Source organism: Tursiops truncatus, chromosome 9, assembly GCF_011762595.2.
Source record: "Tursiops truncatus isolate mTurTru1 chromosome 9, mTurTru1.mat.Y, whole genome shotgun sequence".
Taxonomy (NCBI): Eukaryota; Metazoa; Chordata; class Mammalia; order Artiodactyla; family Delphinidae; genus Tursiops; species Tursiops truncatus.
Genome location: NC_047042.1, coordinates 16,071,590 through 16,092,894, shown reverse-complemented (window position 1 = coordinate 16,092,894; position 21,305 = coordinate 16,071,590). Strand labels below are relative to the sequence as shown.

At 35.0% G+C, this 21,305-nt stretch overlaps 2 protein-coding genes and 1 pseudogene across 5 annotated transcripts in view; 1 reads left to right on the top strand and 2 right to left on the bottom strand.

Moving 5' to 3' along the window:
• The window catches only part of COG5 (component of oligomeric golgi complex 5), a 283,948-nt gene that overhangs the window by 205,538 nt on the left and 57,105 nt on the right, over positions 1 to 21,305 (bottom strand). The window lies entirely within an intron of this gene.
• Positions 3,005 to 4,321, top strand: GPR22 (G protein-coupled receptor 22). Its single transcript, XM_004317683.4, has one exon. The coding sequence runs from the start codon at positions 3,020 to 3,022 to the stop codon at positions 4,319 to 4,321; it is 1,302 nt and encodes a 433-aa protein (XP_004317731.1). The 5' UTR covers positions 3,005 to 3,019.
• On the bottom strand, positions 7,066 to 20,481 carry LOC141279511 (syntaxin-11-like; annotated as a pseudogene).

Sequence of the window (21,305 nt, the reverse complement as noted above, 5' to 3'; positions counted from 1 at the left end):
TTGCTCATAATCTCTGAAAATACAGGTTAACTTCTAAAATGAGAGCAGAAATTGGTTTAAAAAATACAGCTTTTCTTTCATGGTAATATTTGTAATGTTAACTCTATTACTAAATATTATACTTACAGTCTTTGTTAGGAAAAGAGAATATTTAAAGAAACCGTTAAATTTATGCATAACTATGGCTCTAATAATACAGTTTGCTTACTTTGATAAAAAATACTGTGTATGGTGTTAAATAAACACAACTAAAGTAACTTTCAATTAATAGGAAATTATTAGGAACCCTATTCCTTAACCATTTTTTTTTCTTTTTCACAAGGGCCCAAAGCAGCTAATTCAGTATTTACAACTGACAATATGAAGAATGCATCTGACCCATCACCTCCCTAGCTGTCTGAACCACAAACTGCAGGATATTCTTGCAACAATGATTTTAAGACATTAAGGAGTTAAAACCAGAGAATATAGGTCTACGTTACTGCTGGGATATAACACATCGACAGTAACCATCCTAAGAAGATGCTATATAAAACAGCCACAAAATGAAAATATAACTGTAAAAGCCTGAAAACAAAATGGTGAGCATTTTTAAAGGGGGAGTTTATAATTTAACATACCAAAATTGTGGAGCCACCAATTCTTGAAGAAACAATGAAACATGGATTGCCAAGAAAATGATATACATTACCAGCAAGCTAAATGAAGCTTTAGCAAGTATTTTTCTGCGCTAAATATTCAGATATTCGTATCAATTGATATTACTAAAGGATTTTTCCATCTGAGTTTTATGACCAATTATGTATCCTCTTCTAATGAAAACAAACCAAATTAAATAGCAGATGGTTTTTATCAAGAGAACATGGACTGGACTTATAACCAAGTTATGTGACCAAGAAATCATTTCAAAATAATGAGGACTGCTATAGAAACAGATTTACATTTGTAACAAAAGGATGTCTAAGTACATTTTAGAAGCTAGAAACCTTATGTTTCTTTTGTTTTCACATGTTCTGGAAAATAAAGAGACATCATCCCATATTCTCTCAAAGGGAAACAATTCCTATCATTTGAGGAAGTTTCTCTCGGTCGTGACTTTTTAAGGCAAAACAAACACAAGTATTTTGTACTGGTCTTTAGAAATTCATCAGCCAACTAAATCTCACAATTCATGCAGTTGAAGTACTGGAGAGAAAAATGAAAGAATTCCTACAAGACATGAAATAAAACACAGCTACTTCACTGTTGTCAGGTAAAAATTCATGTCCAAATCTGTTAATGACATCATGTATCATATTGTGAAAAACTGCTATAGTGAGCCAAAAGGCCCATAAGGCAACAGCAAACAGGTAGGTCAGAAGATGCATGCACCCCACGACACTGTTTAACATTTACAAGAGAAAAGAATCTTGCTCTAGAGTAGATGCATTTTCCTTAATTATCATCTAAATTGACACTCCTGCTTTATTTAATTCTAAATCTAACTGATGTGACAAAGACCTGATGTTTAATCTGTCAGTTCAGAAAATTTGGCACACTTTAAAATTTTCCATTTTTATAGGATTTCAATGCTGGCTAAGACCTTCACTTACTCAAATATATGCCTTTGGTAAGCTCAAAAGAAATTAATAATGTTAGCATTTGTGTTTCTGAAACACTACCTTTAAAATAATATGCATAAATAAAACTATATTCTAAAACTTGTCAAAGGTTACATCAAGTGAAAGGCTAACATGAGTTCTGAAAATTATTAGCTTTTATAATTTGTTATGATTTTGCAGGCAAAATGCTGTACTTGAAATGTGAAATATAGTTGGTTGTATGATTTTATATTTTAACTAAATATACTAATTACTAACATTTTAGCCCAGCAAATCAGACATTATTTTTATAAATTACTCTAAACTTCTATATATTAAAACATAGATATACATGAATTAGCAAGAGTTTGGTTTTTTTCTTTTAATTTTCCTCAAAATGATATACACTGGGTGATTTACACAAAAGGTTTCACAGGAAATGTGTAACTTTAATAGATTCCTCAGAAAATGGGCTTCAGACACTCCTTTTCCCTAAAATTTCATTTTTTGCTTTAAAAATTCTGTTTAATAAAATCAACTGATGCATTCTTTTAAACCACCTTAAAAATGGCTATTTCTTAATATGATATTAAATTTCAATTTTCTCCTTCTACAAGATATGAAAGGGTGTGGTCACAAAATAAATCATTCATTCATAAGAGTGATTAGTGCTCTTTTACTAAGGTCTGTGGTGTTTTACTTCAAAATAATGTCCTTTTTTTTCCAATTTTTATAAGTTTGATTGTTATAAAGTTCAGTGAGCACTTTCACTGAGAAATATGAAATATTTATCATTTGCCTACTTCAGTGGGAAATAACTCCAGATAACCCCAAACACACTGTTGACTGCTGAATATGAATTTCAATCAAGAACACGGACAAAGTGGTTTAAAACAAACTAGTGCTCTGTGCCATTTGTCATTTTAAGTAAACATTTGTCCTGTTCATTTGAAATCTCATGGGAATAATTATACCTACACTAATTGTGCTACAACATGTTAAAATAGCGTTTATTTTCCACCTACTCACAACATTTTAAAATGAAATCTTAAAACACTGGGCTAAAATTAGTTTTGCATACTGGGTAGTTTTATTATACAAAAATATACTGTATCTCAAATAATAACCTTGAAAAACCCAAATAAGGAAAACCTTTTTAGTTTAGTAAACAATTTTGAACTATATAGGAGCAATCCCCAGTACAGTTATTTCTTCAAATGGGGAACCCAATTTCCTTTTACATCAAAACAATGCAAACCTTGATGTTTTCTAATTCTACATTTTCCATTAATAGTTTATAAATTTAAAAATTAAACTAAGTACACAATAAAAAAATTTTTTTACAAAGAACACAGGTTTTGTACGTCATTTAAATTGCCAAATATCAAATAGTTTATTCTATTTCACTTTCTAGGGAAAAAACCAACTGCTCCAAAAGAATGTGTTTTTCTCCCATTCTGGAAATCAACATGCAGTCTGAATCTAACATTACAGTGCGAGATGACATTGATGACATCAACACCAATATGTACCAACCACTATCATATCCATTAAGCTTTCAAGTGTCTCTCACCGGATTTCTTATGTTAGAAATTGTGTTGGGACTTGGCAGCAACCTCACCGTATTGGTACTTTACTGCATGAAATCCAACTTAATCAACTCTGTCAGTAACATTATTACGATGAATCTTCATGTACTTGATGTAATCATTTGTGTGGGATGTATTCCTCTAACTATAGTTATTCTTCTGCTTTCACTGGAGAGTAACACTGCTCTCATCTGCTGTTTCCATGAGGCCTGTGTATCTTTTACAAGTGTCTCAACAGCAATCAACGTTTTTGCTATCACTTTGGACAGATATGACATCTCTGTAAAGCCTGCAAACCGAATTCTGACAATGGGCAGAGCTGTAATGCTAATGATATCCATTTGGATTTTTTCATTTTTCTCATTCCTGATTCCCTTTATTGAGGTAAATTTTTTCAGCCTTCAAAGTGGAAATACATGGGAAAACAAGACACTTCTGTGTGTCAGTACGAATGAATACTACACTGAACTGGGAATGTATTATCACCTGCTAGTACAGATCCCAATATTCTTTTTCACTGTCATAGTAATGTTAATCACATACAGCAAAATACTTCAGGCCCTCAATATTCGAATAGGCACAAGGTTCTCAACAGGGCAGAAGAAGAAAGCAAGAAAGAAAAAGACGATTTCTCTAACCACACAACACGAGACTACAGACATGTCACAAAGCAGTGGTGGGAGAAATGTAGTCTTTGGTGTTAGAACTTCAGTCTCTGTAATAATTGCCCTCCGGCGAGCTATGAAACGACACCGTGAACGACGAGAAAGGCAAAAGAGGGTCTTCAAAATGTCTCTATTGATTATTTCTACATTTCTTCTCTGCTGGACACCAATTTCTGTTTTAAATACCACCATTTTATGTTTAGGCCCAAGTGACCTTTTAGTAAAATTAAGGTTGTGTTTTCTAGTCATGGGTTATGGAACAACTATATTTCATCCTCTATTATATGCATTTACTAGACAAAAATTTCAAAAGGTCTTGAAAAGTAAAATGAAAAAGCGAGTTGTTTCCATAGTAGAAGCTGATCCCATGCCTAATAATGCTGTAATACACAACTCTTGGATAGATCCTAAAAGAAACAAAAAAATTACCTTTGAAGATAGTGAAATTAGAGAAAAATGTTTAGTACCTCAGGTTGTCACAGACTAGGGAAAAGGCTAAGTTTCACCAAACCCACACTCAGAAGTTTTAAATTTAAACTGTAAAAAATTACTGCCAAATATAAGAAAAACATTTTAAGTACTGGTTATGTTGTAAATTTTCAATGTAAATGTCAAGATTAGATTAGGTCATATATATTCAATTTCTTCATTACTTAATGTATTTGTTGCATGGCAGTTTGTTAAGGTAATATCATGTGTATATTTTGTCAATATTATGTCCAACAGAAGATATTTATGTAAGTCATATTTTCTAAAGAATAAATACATAGCCTTAAAACACTGTATAACTTTAAAATATAACTGACACAGGTATCCTTGCTCTTTTTTTTTATAAAGTGTATTGTTTCTAAGCCACAAACTATATCTATATGTTAACAACTGGAATAGCATTTTAACATAAAAAGCAAAATTATGGGCTCCAAGCAACCAAAATGATCCAGGATTTTCTATACCACTATATTATGTTTTCTAGCATAGTCTACTTGCTATATAATATTTGATTCATCAAAAATAATGAACTATATATGAAACTTTATCCTTTTTGGAATGTAGGAAATTGTAGGATTTATCAGGATTTTAAAATTCAAGAACCAAAAAACAAACAACCGTGTATATGCACATCAAGATAGGGAAACTTCTGAAATTCAAGTTTATTATGAAAAAGAGACTGATTTTCTAAGATCAAGGGCACTATGCCTATAATATACAAATGAACTGACAATAAAAGGAAGGAAGAAAACTAAGGCTTCTTTCCTCCTTCCTCACTTTGGTTGAGTTAACCCAAATGCTCTGGAAATACAGTATACTGGCAAAAACCAGTGCATTAAAATAAACAGACATCCTAACTTTATTCAAGTCAGTCTTTTTGTATAACAGAAGTTAACTACTAAAATCTGAATACAAGGAAGGAAAAAAAAAGCCTTTATGTCATTATAGAAAAGCCAACTCTTTCTAACTTTAGAAACATAACAACTTTAGAGTCATACAATTTACACAATGTTCCTACACTCTCAGAGCTCCCAAGTGTTTCCAAATATAGTAGTCCTTTTCAACTCTCAAAGTCATTAAAGTGGCAATAAATCTTGTGAATTTTTTTACTCTACACCACGTAATTAAATTTAAAGCATTTTGCCTCCAATCCCCAATTCATGTTAGAAAACTGTGAAATTACTAATCCTAACTATAGATATCAGGTTTGAGAATCTCATATCACACAAGTATTTTCCAATTGTTATAATCTAATAATCTATTGATGAGTGCTAATTATCACTGTACCTGAAAAACAGCAATAAGTTATTTAAAGTAGGCAAATACTTGCTCCCTTGTAATGGGTTAACTGGACAATTCTTTATTGTTTTTTCATACTGTATTCACTAAATCAAGTAGCAACTCATTTTTAAATAAAAAATTTTTATGTCATTCAATAATAATCTCTCATTGAAAGAAACATGTTTTCATTAGGTGGTCTTCTATAATTAAAAATTAAATGTTGGACTGTGAAGAAAACAACCAATTCAATAATATACCACTTTTATGTAAATAAATGAAATTCATCCAATTTAGTTTACTGAATACCTTATCCCTTGGGGAAATGAGAACCATGCAATAGCAGGAATTCATTGAGGTTTACATGACAAATTTAACAGTGATATATTTCTGATAATAATGTTATGTTGACATAATGTCAAATCTTGGCAAAGAAGCGGTTTCCTCCTGCCTTACTTTGTATTCTTTTATGGAATTAAAGAAATGCTTCAATTTGACAAAATGTAGCATAAACAACTAAGACTAATTTTTTGAAAACTAAAAGAGAAATTGGTATTGCATAAAGACATTAAGAAAATTTTCATTCGACAAATATATTTAGCACAGAGTATCTCCTAATATATTCATTTTAAAAATTTTAAATAATTTTGTACTTGGATTTCTGAGCATAAATATTTTAATATTTAGCTTTATAATCTTAATAAAAATTAGACTATTTTTAGAAAAGTCTTCATGTTAAGAAAAATCCATTGTGTTCTAAATATTTTTCATCTTCAAGTCTATAAACATGCCAAAGAACTCAGTTTAAAAACATTCTTCTAATAAATCTGCCTAAACTGCGTTCATGCCCTCTTGTTCTCTGTAATAAGAAATCTAACAAAATAAAGAACAAATAGCAAATATTATAATGTTGCCCTCTAAGCTGTTACTACTTCTACACTTGACACTGGAACTATTAACAAGCATTTCTGCCCACCTGTAATAATCTTTCAGACATACAAAAGTGCACCCACTGGTTTACAACAAAGAATATTCATATTTACCAGATAACCTCTAGTAGCTTTTCAGTGTTAAATAATATGTAAACCAAAATAACATTTATGTTAAAAGTTCAGCTTTTAAAAACAAGTCACAAATATGTTTGCAATTACTGATCTCAGCTTAAAGAAGAGAATGAGAAGCTTAGATAATTTTTTATTTAAATGTTGTTCAATGAAAAGGTGAAATATTTTTATTTTTCTTATGATGGCCCTTAACACAATGTGTAAATTTTTTACTTTATTTCAAATAATTTTACCAAAAAAGCGTTAATGCTAATTCTTCATGTTAGAATGAAATTTTTAAATGCAAAAGCAATAGAGGTAACAATACATTCAATATGGGATCTTCTTACAATCATATTTTTCTATCCATATGCCACAAATAATATCAATTTCTATATAGCTAACTGGGTTAGTTCTTGAAAACTACTAAAAACTATTCTTTTAAAAACTAACCAAAGATGTGCTCAACAAGATATGGAACTGCTGTTTTCTCTTTTGTTTCCTAATTTAAGGTCATTGTTATTCTACCAACTAGTACCCAACTGATGTTCAGACATAATAAAAATGAATTATTTACAATGATGCTTTATTAAAAAATGCCATTCATAGCAATGAATAATTCTATACTTCTCCCCCATAATAAGTCAATTTTTAGGTATATGGTCTATTTTTAATCCCCCAAATAAAATTATAGCAAAATCTCAGCTCTCTGGACATTAAAAAATCAAACTCCTCATTTCACTGAGATTAGACTTAAACGTAAAAACCTAAAAGTATAAGAAAGGAAGTGCTTATTCGTAGGGCTTTATTCAATACAGTAATTTCAAGACTACCTTCCAAAGTCAATAAAACTTTTGGTTTTATTATATTTTATGATTGTACATTTAAGTGAGCTTTGTAATTCAATTAACATTTGAATCCTTACAAGGTAGAAGGAAGGCATTGTGGCTGAAACTCATATATTACCCTCAGAGCTTAAAATCTAGAATCGAGGTAGTAAAAAGTATGGTAATACCTATGAAAAAAGCAGAATGTGGCAAATGTAAATTAAAAAGAATAAAGTTCTTAACAAACTTAATAAGAAAAGAAGTATGTTGGATTTAAGAACAATATAAACAAAAGCACTGTTGAGGAAAGCTACTAAAGCATATCCTGGAAACAGTAAATTGTTCTCTTTAGAAGAAAAATAATACAGTAGTGAGAAGTTGATATGGTAAGTTAAATTAGAACCAAAAGACAGAGGCCTTAAATGCCAGCAGAGAAATCTGAGCAGGGGAATAACGCGATAAGAAATGAGCTACAGGGAAAAACAAACAAACAAAAAACAGCAATATGTAGAAAGAGTTGATTGAGTAAGACACAGAAATGGGAAGCTGAGAAAGCGAAGAAAACACAGAGGATAGGAAGCTACTGCCATCACCTTGATAGGTAAGGAAAGGCCTGACAACAAGTGCTGGCAGTAGCTCTACAAAGGAGCATACAGATGCGACAGGCAACATCAATGCAGAATCAATACGGTATCCAACTGACTAGAAAGCCAACTGTTATAAGAGAGTGAAGAATTCAAAATGATGGCCATAAAAAGACCACAAGAAATTAGATTTCCTCAATGATCTAAGAACTTTTTAAATTATGCTTTGAATAAAGTACATGGGTAACAAGGGCAAAAACAAAAAGAATTTCTGGCAAAGCAGAAAATTCAATTAAGTAAAATAAACAACTATTCAAGAATGTTCTAGTTATTACAAATATCCAAAATGAAAATTCCTATTTGATGTTTTAAATTATCTACTTTATATTTCACATATTGGTTTATTCAGTTTTTCCATTAAACGCATTATTTTCTTCTTTGGTACTTTTTTCAATTATAAACAATGGCAAAATTCCTAGGTATACAAAGCAAAAAATATAAATATGATCCTTTGCTTCTTTCCTAATAATTTATTATAAATATCCATCCAACTCATTATATACATATCACCTTCATTCCTTGCTAATGGTTGCGTAAGAATCATTTTTAAAAATTAAAAAATCATATAAGCAATGTTTCTAAAAATAATATTGATAAAATATCAAATACTTAAACCTTTTTCTATTATAATTAAATAGCTTCAAGCTACGCTTCAAAAAGGTAAGAAAGGTAACTTAGCAAACTGTGAAGCAGGTTCTTTTTCTAAATAGAAGTTAAAAGCAAGGGAAAAACCATAAAATAATTTATTTCTTTTCTTCCTTTCCACTCAGTAAGAAATATAAAAACTAGAGAAAACTTTTGACACCTATTTTCTTTACATCTCAGAGATAGACACCTGTGTGAGACCCCTATGGGACTGGCGTGAAGTCAAGGAAAGCTAAATGTGAGATGACTAATAATAAATCTTAGGGAAGAGAGAAGCTCAGATCACAATATAAACAAGAAATATAAGGAGATAATTAAACCCAGATAAGACAGGAAAAAGATCTAAAATACTCAGAGATGCTCAACTCTTAGGAGAAATACAAAGAGAACACAGAACTGTGGGTTAGAGAGTTCACAAAAGAAAGCTAATTTGAAGACTTGCTAAAAAGCATTCCAAACAATGAAAGGATTAAAATAAAACCCAGACAACAGATAGACTGGACAGATTAGTAATATGATAACATATATTACATCATAAGAAGTAGAATGAAAGAATATTATAACAATTCACAAACATCTGGAACACAGTAGTACTGAGATGTAGAAACAAAAGGAAAATTGGGTTCATCGTTAATACGAAAGCTATCACCTTCGAAAGAATACTCATTTTTATGAGAGAAAAAGAGATGAGCAAATTTAACACAGTAATATTTCTCCCCGGCTCATGATAAAATAAGGTGTGAAAAAAACCCTAAGTATCCCTACCCTTCTATTCACACTTTTTTTTTTTTTTTTTTTTTTTACAGACCTCTATAAGCTGTATCCATGGTTTTCAAGCATGACAGCTTTGTACTTCCACCAGCAAGTGGTAAAAAGCACTGTCATTCCTATCAGGGCCACCAATATCAACTCCATACCATTATCAAACCAGAAGCATCAAGTAAGATAAAAAAGGAGAGCTCAGTCTGTCTGGGATTGAGGTCATTTCCCTCACCCTGCTTCCATGAAAGCAATTATGTCATATTTCTGAGAGACATTAAGCAAGACAGACTACCAAAACACATCCACCAATTTTTCAGGGAGAAAAGAAAAAGCAGCAAGAGAAGACAATAACGTTATGAGGAATCACTTTCCACTCAGACAGTTCTGGACATATAACACTAATAAGGGATGCAAAATGAAAAATTTTTAATTTAACATAAAAAATTTTAATGCTAACAATGAGAGTTCTGGCCATATGAGACACAGACTGTAGGAATGACAAATACATATGGGACTGATATATATACACAGCAGCCTTTAATATTATACACAATCCCATATGTCATATGGTATGTGGAATACTGATTGGGTAGAGAAGAACCAAACATATGTATTTCACTCTAATATTGTTAATGCCTCACTCAGAAATGTAAAAAATCAAACTACATAATATACACTTAAACAATTTTCTTCCCAATTCTTAAAAAGCTGCAGTCTTTCTTTTGCTGTTGAATTTTTTCCAAGTATCACTTCTTACAAGCAACAAAATGCTAGCAAACTGTAGTTACCTAAATTTATTAAACTGTATTTAATCCACACAATAAAATAATGGTCTGTAATACTAATATCACCTTTCATAATGCTTCCCCAAAAAAGTGACTGATAAATACTAATGGAAGAGTAAATATTTGTGAAATTGAAAGGAACAATTTTTAAACTTCTGACCCTACGGAACCTTGTTTAGGAGAGAGTTGCTCAAACTATAGCCCACCTACATCAGAACCTCTATGGTGTCTGTTTGGAAACTGCAGTTTCTGGGCCCCACCTTTACGTTAGGAGTCAGAACAGCTATGGCTGCAGCCCTGAATAATAAGTTTTAATAAGTACCCTCAGGTGATTTGTGTGCTAAAGCTTAAGGACCATTACTTTATATACCAGAAGACAGACTGTGTATCAAAGTGACAGACATTCAAGTAACTAATAAATGAAAAGATATAGAAGCAGCTCTGAACTCAATTCAGGCCACAGTGCCTTCTTAAGGAAAAAATTTTTAAGCTTACTTCATTTTAACTAATAAAATTTTAATTGAACCATATATACTATAGTTCAGCAGGACATCTGTTTCCTTAAGAAATAAAATTCTATTTTCTAAAAAGAAGTTACCTAGGCAGAAGTTTCCTTTAAAAATCATATACTCAGAAGATAAAATAGTACTAAACATAAAGAAGATGACACTATAAAGTGTTACTTTCACTTCATTCAGCCAAAATATTCTGTCAATTATAAACTGCACAACTAGTGTTTGTCATAATGTTATCTTATTCTGACCAGAAGGTAAGCACTACACTGGCATATTTTTGCTCATTTCAATACAAAACTTATTACTTCTAAAATAAGTTCTCAGGGAAAATACTAAAAAACTCTATTTTGTGTATCTTTTGAACAGATGTCACTAAAGTTAGGTAGATGGTTTGAGTCAAACATTTTTCCTTTATTATTGTAATTTCCTTTATTTGTGCCATCAACATAATTTAGGAAATATTCAGCTACTCTTTGGTAATTTATGACTACTTTAATTTCCTATTCTGTTTTATAACAGTTTAAGTAACAATGGTATTCAGCGTTACTTAAATACTTCAAATGGTATTACAGAAGCACTACCCTGGGAACATTTCTTTTTAACCCTTTCACTAAGAATTCTTTCCAACAACACTGATATTATTTTCTGTTGTAATTCTTTTGCTTTTTTAGCATTTTCACTGAATCACAGAACCAACAGAACCATAGAGTGAGTTAGCATTATTGAAAATGGGCTGCTAGTGAATACAATTTAAATATATAAAGAAAACAGTTTAGGTGATTGAATATAGCCACCTTACAGAAAAACATGTGCCAAAAAATACATTTCAGATAAACAATGACTTTGGTGTAGGGCTTCCTGGAGTTTCATAAATCCCCTGAAATTGTGTGCAAAATTTAATGTGTATCTGTATGCGTGCTTTTTCCCTGCAGCAAACATCTACAAATTCAAAAAGATCCTCACAAGAGCATGTCGTCGAAAACTAAAACAAAAACTTTTTTTTTTAATTATTATTATTTTTTTTAACCACGCCACGCGGCATGCAGCATCTTAGTTCCCCAACCGGGGATCGAACCCACGCCCCCTGTAGTGGAAGCACGCAGTCTTAACCACTGGACTGCCAAGGAAGTCCCTAAAACAAAAATTATTCTTAGTGTTAGGAAGAAAGTAGGAAAGCAAAATTGGTAAATATTATACATAATTTATTTATAGCCTTCCTTATTCTAAGAAAAATATAAGACAACTTTTAAAAGCATCCAATTTTAGATAAATTAAATGAGGAAATAAATATAATAAAATCAGATCAAACAGAATGAAAAGAACGAGAAAAGTTAAATTAAAATTAATCCTGGTTGGGCTTCCCTGGTGGCGCAGTGGTTGAGAGTCCGCCTGCCGATGCAGGGGACACGGGTTCGTGCCCCGGTCTGGGAAGATCTCACGTGCCGCGGAGCAGCTGGGCCCGTGAGCCATGGCCGCTGAGCCTGTGCGTCCGGAGTCTGTGCTCCGCAACGGGAGAGGCCACAACAGCGAGAGGCCTGCGTACCACAAAAAAAAAAAAAAAAAAAGAAAGAAATGCAGGCAGCATCAATGGAGAAGAGGAACCATTACATTAAATTCTTTTTCTCTTCTCTCCCAAGCACTTATTTTTCCTTTTTTTTTTTAAGTGTTAAATGTGATTTTAATAAGTAGAGGAGATGAGCAGAAAGAAGATATACATCCAGGTGGGAATCACATAGCGTAAACCAGATGAAGAATCAGAAATGGAAGATGTGCAGTTTTTCCCAAGGTCAGTTCACTCGAAAATGAACACAACCGCGGTACTTTCAGGATCGGTTAAATGAAGTCTTGATAAGGAGCTCATACTGTGAGCCGATGCAGAACTGACTTCCTCCAAGAGGTCCATGTACAAACAAACATGCCTTGGACATGTATTATAGAGTAAGCTACCACATCTGTTCCTTATTTGGCTTCCTTTAAGAGGCAAGGGTGCTATGTGCCACATAATGACCTCACAATCCAAGTACGAGCTGGACTGGAATTCTGGGACCTCGAGTTTTTTCCTTCTCTAAAGACTGAGGTCCCTAGGGATTAGGGCAACTCACCCCAGTGCAGACAGCTTCAAAATCTTTCCCAGTGTGCTTCCCCCCACCATTCCGATCGGGGATGGGGTGTGGCGGCCTGGGCCCCCTGCTAGTTGAGGCAGGGGCAGCAGAAGCAGCAGACGGTCCGGCAGGGGTTCTTCTTCTTGTACTGCACGGCCTTGCGCACCTGCACCTTGTCCTGGCCGGTGTAGTCGAGTGTCTTCTGCACGTTGAACTCGATGACGTCCGGGGTATCAGCCTGCTGCTCCACCAGCATGGCCATCTGCAGGAAGAGGTCGTGCAGGTCGCAGATGCGGCTCTCCAAGCCGCAGCATCTCACGGTGGCGGCTCTCGATCTCGTTGACGGCCACCCGCACACCCTTCACGTCCGCCAGCAGGTTCTCTGAGAACACGTCCCACTTGCCTTGTTCGAACATGTCCTCGATCTGGTCGCCTGACATGTCCTTGCCCATGATCTCCAGGTGGCGCTGGATGCGGATCTTGCAGTTTTCGCGCTGCTTCATCTCGGCCTGGTTGTACTCGTGCATGGCGGCCTGGGAACGGGTGGGTGAGAGCGCTGTACCGTGCGCGCGTGATGTGCGCCACGGGCGAGTGCGCGCCGTGCTGCGACTCAGCGTCCTCGCTCAGTGCCTTCATGGCGCTCAGCTTGCGGTGGATGCTCTCGCCCTGCGCCTTGATGTCCTTGGCAAGAGTTGATGCGGCGCTTGATGATACTGAGGCGCCGCATGGACGTGACGAAGCGGGTGTTCTGCTTTCCCAGCCGCTTCACGTCGGCAGTCAGCTGCTGGTTTTCATCCTGAAGGTCCTGGATGTCTCGGTACCAGGATTCCAAGATGTGGTCCGTCTTGAACATGATATCCTCGGGAGGTGAGTCAAATTCATCGTCCTTGTCTGGGAACTTCTGTTCATATCGCTTGGTTACTCCACAAGTTCTACTAACCGGTCCTTCATTATGCTTTGGGGTTGAGATGTGGTTTTCTTCTCTTTTTCCTCTTCATCCATTTTGTCCCCTTGCTGCAGCTCCATGTCTTCATTTGTCTTATTTTTCCCTTTAACACACTCTTCAGATGGACTGATTCTTTCCTCAAAGATGGTTTATAATTTCTGTGAGTTCATGGACCACAACCAGCATTCTTTCCTGGCCAGATTCAACAGACAGTCTTTCCTTGAGGATACCTGCTTTGGGGATGATGATCTTGTTGAGAAGACTTTGGAGAGCTGACAGATGTTCCTCTCAGGTCCACAGCTCCTTACCTTACCTATCCCAGTGTGAGCAGGAATCCTTGGTAGGAGCTGACATGGCCTTGCGTCACTAGCTCTGGGTGTTGAAAGCTGGCCGCTCCATCTGATTTCTTGAAACCCTATTCTTTTTTTTGAATTTTATTGTATTTATTTTTTATACAGCAGGTTCTTGTTAGTTATCTGTTTTATACGTATTAGTGTATATATGTCAATCCCAATCTCCCAATTCATCCCACCACCACCGCCCCCCACCACTTTAACCATTACATTAAAATTTTTTTAATTGCTTTTAAGCTGTACAAGTCCTTCAACTTCCACTAACAAATAATATTGTTACAGCCTCTACCCAAAATTTACAAAAGTCCCAACTTCACACAATTCTTTTGTCTTAGAGCACTTTTTGGTTCTCATTAGCACCTCCACCAGAGTACAAGTGGAAGAAATAAATAATAAGTGCAAGGAGAAGTCCTCTTCTTACTAGCTGTGTGATCCTAGGAATGTTACTTGTCTCATCCAGACTCTGTTTCCCCAACTGCAAAATGATAACATCTACCTCAGAGGCTGTTGTGAAACCTCAATGAGATAAAATATATACAGTGTTTAGCACAGTACTTGCCACAAAGCAAACAATGACAGCTTTTATCATTTTTCTGAAATTTTATTTTTTTAATGTATTTTCAATTCAATTATGTCATGTAGTTACCCAAAAAATCACTATGTATTGATTACTGTAGTTCCTCAAAAAGTACTTTTTCTCGTCTCAGTATTTGAGATCTGATTTTCACTTTACTGTGTTTATTCTACATCAGTGCCCAACTTGAACTTGAATATCTTCATAGTAATACTTCACTATTGTGTTACCAGAAAAAATACACAAGAAATGTATATTATGCGATTTTTTAAGAAAAAACAAAAAAGATGTCATTTTTGTACATATAAGAGTAGAACACACGACCACATATGATGACGTATAACCACTGTCACTTTCAAAATATATAAATTCATCCTTTAGTTCTATTTCTAAAGAAAGAAGGATAAGAGGAAAGCAATATTGGAGGGACCTACTATATGCTAGACAAGGTTGAAAGCAATCTATAATTTTGTCTCATTAAATCTACCCAAAAGTCCTTTGAAATCTGAGAGAATTTACCTTGTCGATATTCACACAGTTAGCAGGAGCGATGCAAATGGGATTTAAATCAAGCTCTAGATGGCTTCAAAGCCTATGTTCTCCTGTCTCTTAATCACAAACTACATAGCAGGAACAATTACATTACTTTATGGTATAATTTTATGACATTCTGAAGTCTCTAAAATGTTAATAAAGTGAATACTACTTTGATGGAAGAAAAGTTTGTGTATACTGTGCTTTTCTAGTTATTACATTAAAATAACTAGCCTGCAAGTGCCCATTCAACAAAATTTGTTCATAAATCATTTATCCTCAGTACAAGTCTTCCCAGCTACTCCTTTTCAGTTTTTATTTTCATTGCTACATTTTAACCTACTCTAGAATATCAATTTCATTACTTTGTTTTAGGGAGAAAGTCTCCACATCAATTAGATGTCTGTTCTTAAGTATCCCCAAACCTTATTTTAAAAAAAACAAACAATACGTTCTCTCTCTCCTCCACCCTCTGTCCAGCAATTACCACTGTTCAGTATTTATGGAGAAGACCAAGCCGAATTTCTCAGAACACAGTTTAAAAACGAACAAGAGGGCTTCCCTGGTGGCGCAGTGGTTGAGAGTCCACCTGCTGATGCAGGGGACAAGGTTCGTGCCCCGGTCCGGGAAGATCCCACATGCCACGGAGCGGCTGGGCCCGTGAGCCATGGCCGCTGAGCCTGCACGTCCGGAGCCTGTGCTCCGCAACGGGAGAGGCCACAACAGTGAGAGGCCCGCGTACCGCAAAAACAACAACAAAAATATAAATAAATAAATGATAAAAACGAACAAGATTTTGAACTACTAACCTTACTAGGAAATTCTATGAAAAATGTTCTGTTCACATTTTTCTTCCTGTATTGAGATCCTGACTAAATATTATTCTTATTTCTGTTAGAAGTTAAGTAACTATGGCTCATAACCAGGCTCCATCACATGCCTATAACCAGATCTGGAATAACATCCTACAAGCATCCCGAAGACCAAGAATGAACATAACTGTAAAACAGAAACAGTCTTAGAGACAAGCGCACAGTAGGGTTTTAAAACATATGTATCAGCAGAGAATTGAATATGTAAACCTGATTAGAATAAAAAGTAGTTTTCTTGTACTCCCAAATTATTTACCTGTAAAACCTTAAATTGGCCTGAGGCCATTATTTGTTTCTTAACAGCAACAGGGGAAAAAAATGTATAATTAGCCATGATATCAGAAGAGTATGCAGGATACTTTATAAGCCCTATCCCATTACAGCTGTTTACTTTAAAAATATTAGTTAACATTTCATATCTGTGTATAAAAAAGGTATGTTTCCTGCCAATAAAAAGACATATAACTCTGGCACTTTCTTCTTGAGGAGAACCAGGACACATTAAAACACTGTATTTTATTTTGTTTTGACTCTAATGTCTTTCTAGGGCAGAACTTTACAGATCAGCCATTCTCTTTCCTCCAAAACACAAAGAATCCTCCTTCCATGTAGCTGATATGGTATAGATGCATTTGTTTCTTATTTGCTGCCAGAACAAACTACCACAGACTTAAGAGGCCTGAAAGCTACAAATTTATTATCTTCCAGTTTTGGAGGTTAGAAGTCCAAAATGAGTCACAGTGGGCTAAAATCAAGGTGTTGGCATAGCTGCATTCCTTTCTGGAAGTTCTAAGGGAGATACCATCTCCTTGCTCATTCAATTTGTTAGCAGAATTTAATTCCTTCAGGTTGTAGCACTGAGGTCCCCATTTCCTTGCTGCCTGTGAGCTGGGGACAGTTCCCAGCTACTAAAGGACATCTGCATGTCCATGAGTCCCTTCCTTTATCTTCACAGCCATCAATGGCAGGTTAAGTACTTTCACGGTTCAAATCTCTCCTGCCTCTTCTTCTACCATTGCAGCTCTCTGGCTCACTCTTCTGCCTTCCTCTTTCACTTTTATAAACTCAAGTATTTAGAATGGTCCCATCTGGATAATCCAGACTAATCTCCGATCTCAAGGTCCATAACCTTAATCACATTTGTGAAGTCCCTTCTGCCACATAAGGTAATATATTCAAAGGTTCCAGTGACTAAGATGAGAATATCCTTGAGGGGGCGCACTATTGTGCTTACCATACAACACCACATGCTGAGCTGCACTGACTTGAAGCGAGGAACAAAAGAGCATGTCACCACCTTTTGGCTAAAGAAGAAAAGTTCTTAGGATAAAACAGTTCAAAATGCTAAGCAATCTTCATCAAATACTACTACTATCAGAGAATCCATCAATTTAAGTAGACATTATCATTAAATCCTTACTTCTTTTTAAATGGAAAAACACCTAAATATATTAACAACTTACTCAAAGCTAACTATATTTCTCACTGTAAAATAGCACTGGTTTCTACCATTAGGCTCCCTCTCTGTTCACTTTCTTTATGTTCCACAAATCTTTATCTGGAAGAAAACTTCTCACAAAGCTAAAGACATACTGGAAGACACACAGGTTTAGATGAGGTTTCCTGAAAACCATGACACTTTTTCTATCACAGAAACAAAAATGAATTTGTTAAAATGGTAATAAGACCCATGAGTGCAAGACAACCAGCCAGAATCTTAGAATCCCCATATTAAATATATCTGAAGACTAAAGAAAGGGTGTTGCTGCTTTAAACTAGTTTTGGAAAAGCGAAAGAATAACTTCTATGGGTATAATTTTTCTGTTGCTCTTCTAAGTAAACGAAAGACTTGCCTTAGAGAATAGATGAACAGAGAGAAAAAAGATCCCATAAAACTGATTTTAGTCTTTAAGTAAAAGTTTCCACAAAATGTCATCCTTCCAAAACAAAGTAATAACTTTTAATACCAGTAGACTCCAAAAGGCAAAGTGATGATAAAGTGCCTTGGCAAATTTATTGTTCTAAGTCTGTAAGGTTACTTAGACTCTATGAAACGTTCTTGTATCCATTCATTCTTTGGGAATACAGAGATTTTATATACATAAAATTCAAGTCTGCACTGAACATTACCTCTAAGCATATTTAAAAACTAAAATTAGTTTGGAATCTCAACCTACAGAAATTTTTATCAAAGTGATTCAAATTTACAATGCTCATTTGATTTTATGGACTTTGAGTGCATATGCGCAAAAGGCACATACGAATTATTTTAGTCTAGTTTCCACTAATGGCAGAGTAAATTGGTCAAGCATAGTTTCCTGCAGACAATTTCTAAACCTAGATTAGCCATTTTTAAGAACACACTTATTTGAAGGCCCTGGAAAGTGATCAAAGGCAGGAACATAGGGAAGGAAGGGTTACATTTGAAATATATAAATTTCAATGGGTAAGGATTCCAAGTTTGGCGTTTTTTGCCTAAGGGCACTGACCACCATTACCGCCATCAACTCCCATTCCAATGCCCACAGTTCTTGCAGCAGAAAAATACAGATTTACAGTCCAGAGATGGTAGAGAACACGAATTAAGACAGAGTAACTATAAATTTAGAAAGAAAAATCCTAAAAAGAATAGAGCCACAGCAGGAGCAAGACCCAAATCCCTGGCTTACCATTAAAATATACACATGGGGGAGAAGGGAGGACCCAGGAGGAGGGGGAGAAGGGAGGATCCAGGAGGATGGGGAAAAGCAAGCAAAAATCAGAGGGGTGTCTACCAGTAAAAGACTGGCAAGCCATGTGAGTTTACTGCTGTTTTTAGACTGATGGTTTTCCCCAAACAGTACACAGCTCAAGCAGCAGAAAGCTGGGGCCTTACTATAACTTGAGGTGTCACAGGACAGAGCTCAGAGCTGAAAGAGCAACTGGAAATTTAGGAAGGAAACTCTAAAGGAAAAAAAGATACACAAAACCTGAGGCCCATGATCTTAGTATCAACTCTGACAAAATTCTTGGTGACATCTAAACTACAGAGGTACAGGGCTGATCTATCTATCAGGTACCAGGTTACTAAAGCAATAGCTATAAACCAGAAGAACTGAGCAGAGATGAAGACCACACAGTACAGGGGAAAGAATGTGTAGCTTGAGATCAGAGAACTTAACTGCCAGCTGGAACAATAACAACAAAAAACAATCCTCAGAGAACACAGTAGAATCTCAAATGACAAATATATTATCCACAATGTCCAGTTTTCAACCCAAAATTACTCCATATGTTGGATCAACAGTACAGAATAGCCCAGAAATAAACCCATACACCTACCTTCAACAAAGGTGGCAAGAATACACAATGGAAAAAAGACAGTCTCTTCAGCAAGTGGTTGGGAAAAGCTGGACAGCCACATGTAAATCAATGAAGTTAGAACACACCCTTATACCATATACAGAAATAAGTCCAAAGTGGCTTAAAGACTTAAATATAAGACACTACACCATAAAACTCCTAGAAGAGAACACAGGCAAAACATTCTCTAACGTAATTCGTATCAATGTTTTCTTAGGTCAGTCTCCCAACGCAACAGAAATAAAAGCAAAAATAAACAAGTGGGACATAATCAAACTTAGAAGCTTCTGCATAGCAAAGGAAACCATAAAGAAAACAAAAAGACAACCTATGGATTGGGAGAAAATATTTGCAAACAATGTGACCGACAAGGGCTTAATTTCCAAAATATACGAACAGATCATACAACTCAAAACCAAAAAAAACAAACAACCCACTCAAACAATGGGCAGAAGACCTAAATAGACAATTTTCCAAAGAAGACATACAGATGGCCAACAGGCACATGAAAAGATGCTCAACACTGCTAATTATTAGAGAAATGCAAATCAAAACTACAATGAGGTTATCACCTCACACCAGTCAGAATGGCCATCATTAAAAAGCCTAGCAATAACAAATGTGGGAGAGGGTGTGGAGAAAAGGGAACCCTCATACACTGTTGGTGGGAATGTAAGTTGGTAACAGCCACTATGGAGAACAGTATGGAGGTTCCTTAAAAAACTATAATAGAGTTACCATAGGATCCAGCAATCCCACTCCTGGGTATATATCCGGAGAAAACTATAATTCAAAAAGATACATGCACCCCAATGTTCACAGCAGCACTATTTACAATAGCCGAGACACGGAAGCAAACTAAATGTCCATTGACAGATGAATGGATAAAGAAGATGTGGTATATAGACACTATGGAATACTATTTGGTAAAAAAGAATGAAATAATGCCATTTGCAGCAACACGGATGGACCTAAAGAATATCATACTAAGTGAAGTAAATCAGAAAGAGAAAGACAAATGCCATATGATACTTATATGCAGAATCTAAAATATGACACAAATGAACTTATTTATGAAACAGAAACAAACTCACAGACAGAAAACAAACTTATAGTGCCCAAAGAGGAAAGGAAGTGGGGGAGGGATAAATTAGGAGTTTGGGATTAGCAGATACAAACTACGTACTATATATAAAATAAATAAACAACAAGGTCCTACTATATAGCACAGGGAACCATAGTCAGAATCCTGTAATAAACCATAACAGAAAAGAATATTAAAAAGAATGTATATATATATGTATAACTGAATCATTTCTCTGCACACCAGAAACTAACACAATACTGTAAATCAACTATACTTCAATAAAAAATTATTCCACATGCAAAGAAACAGATGTACATAACCCATACTCATGAAAAAAAAATTTTAAAGGCAGATCAAAGAAATTGACTCTGCAAGTGGGCTCATACAAGGGATTTAGTAGACAATGACTTCAAAACAGCTAATATTTCACCTGAAGTAATTCAACATAAGCACTAAGTAGATTGTGCTAAATTAAAGATGCATGTTGTAATCCCTAGGAATTGCTGCAAAAATAATATAAACTTATAGCTAAAAAGTTCATAGACAAAATAAAATGGAATACACAGAACTATCTTATTAACACAAAGAAAACAAGAAATTCCAACAAAGAAAAGCCTAGGACCAGATGGCTTCACTGGTGAATTCTACCAGACATCTAAAGAAGAATAAATAC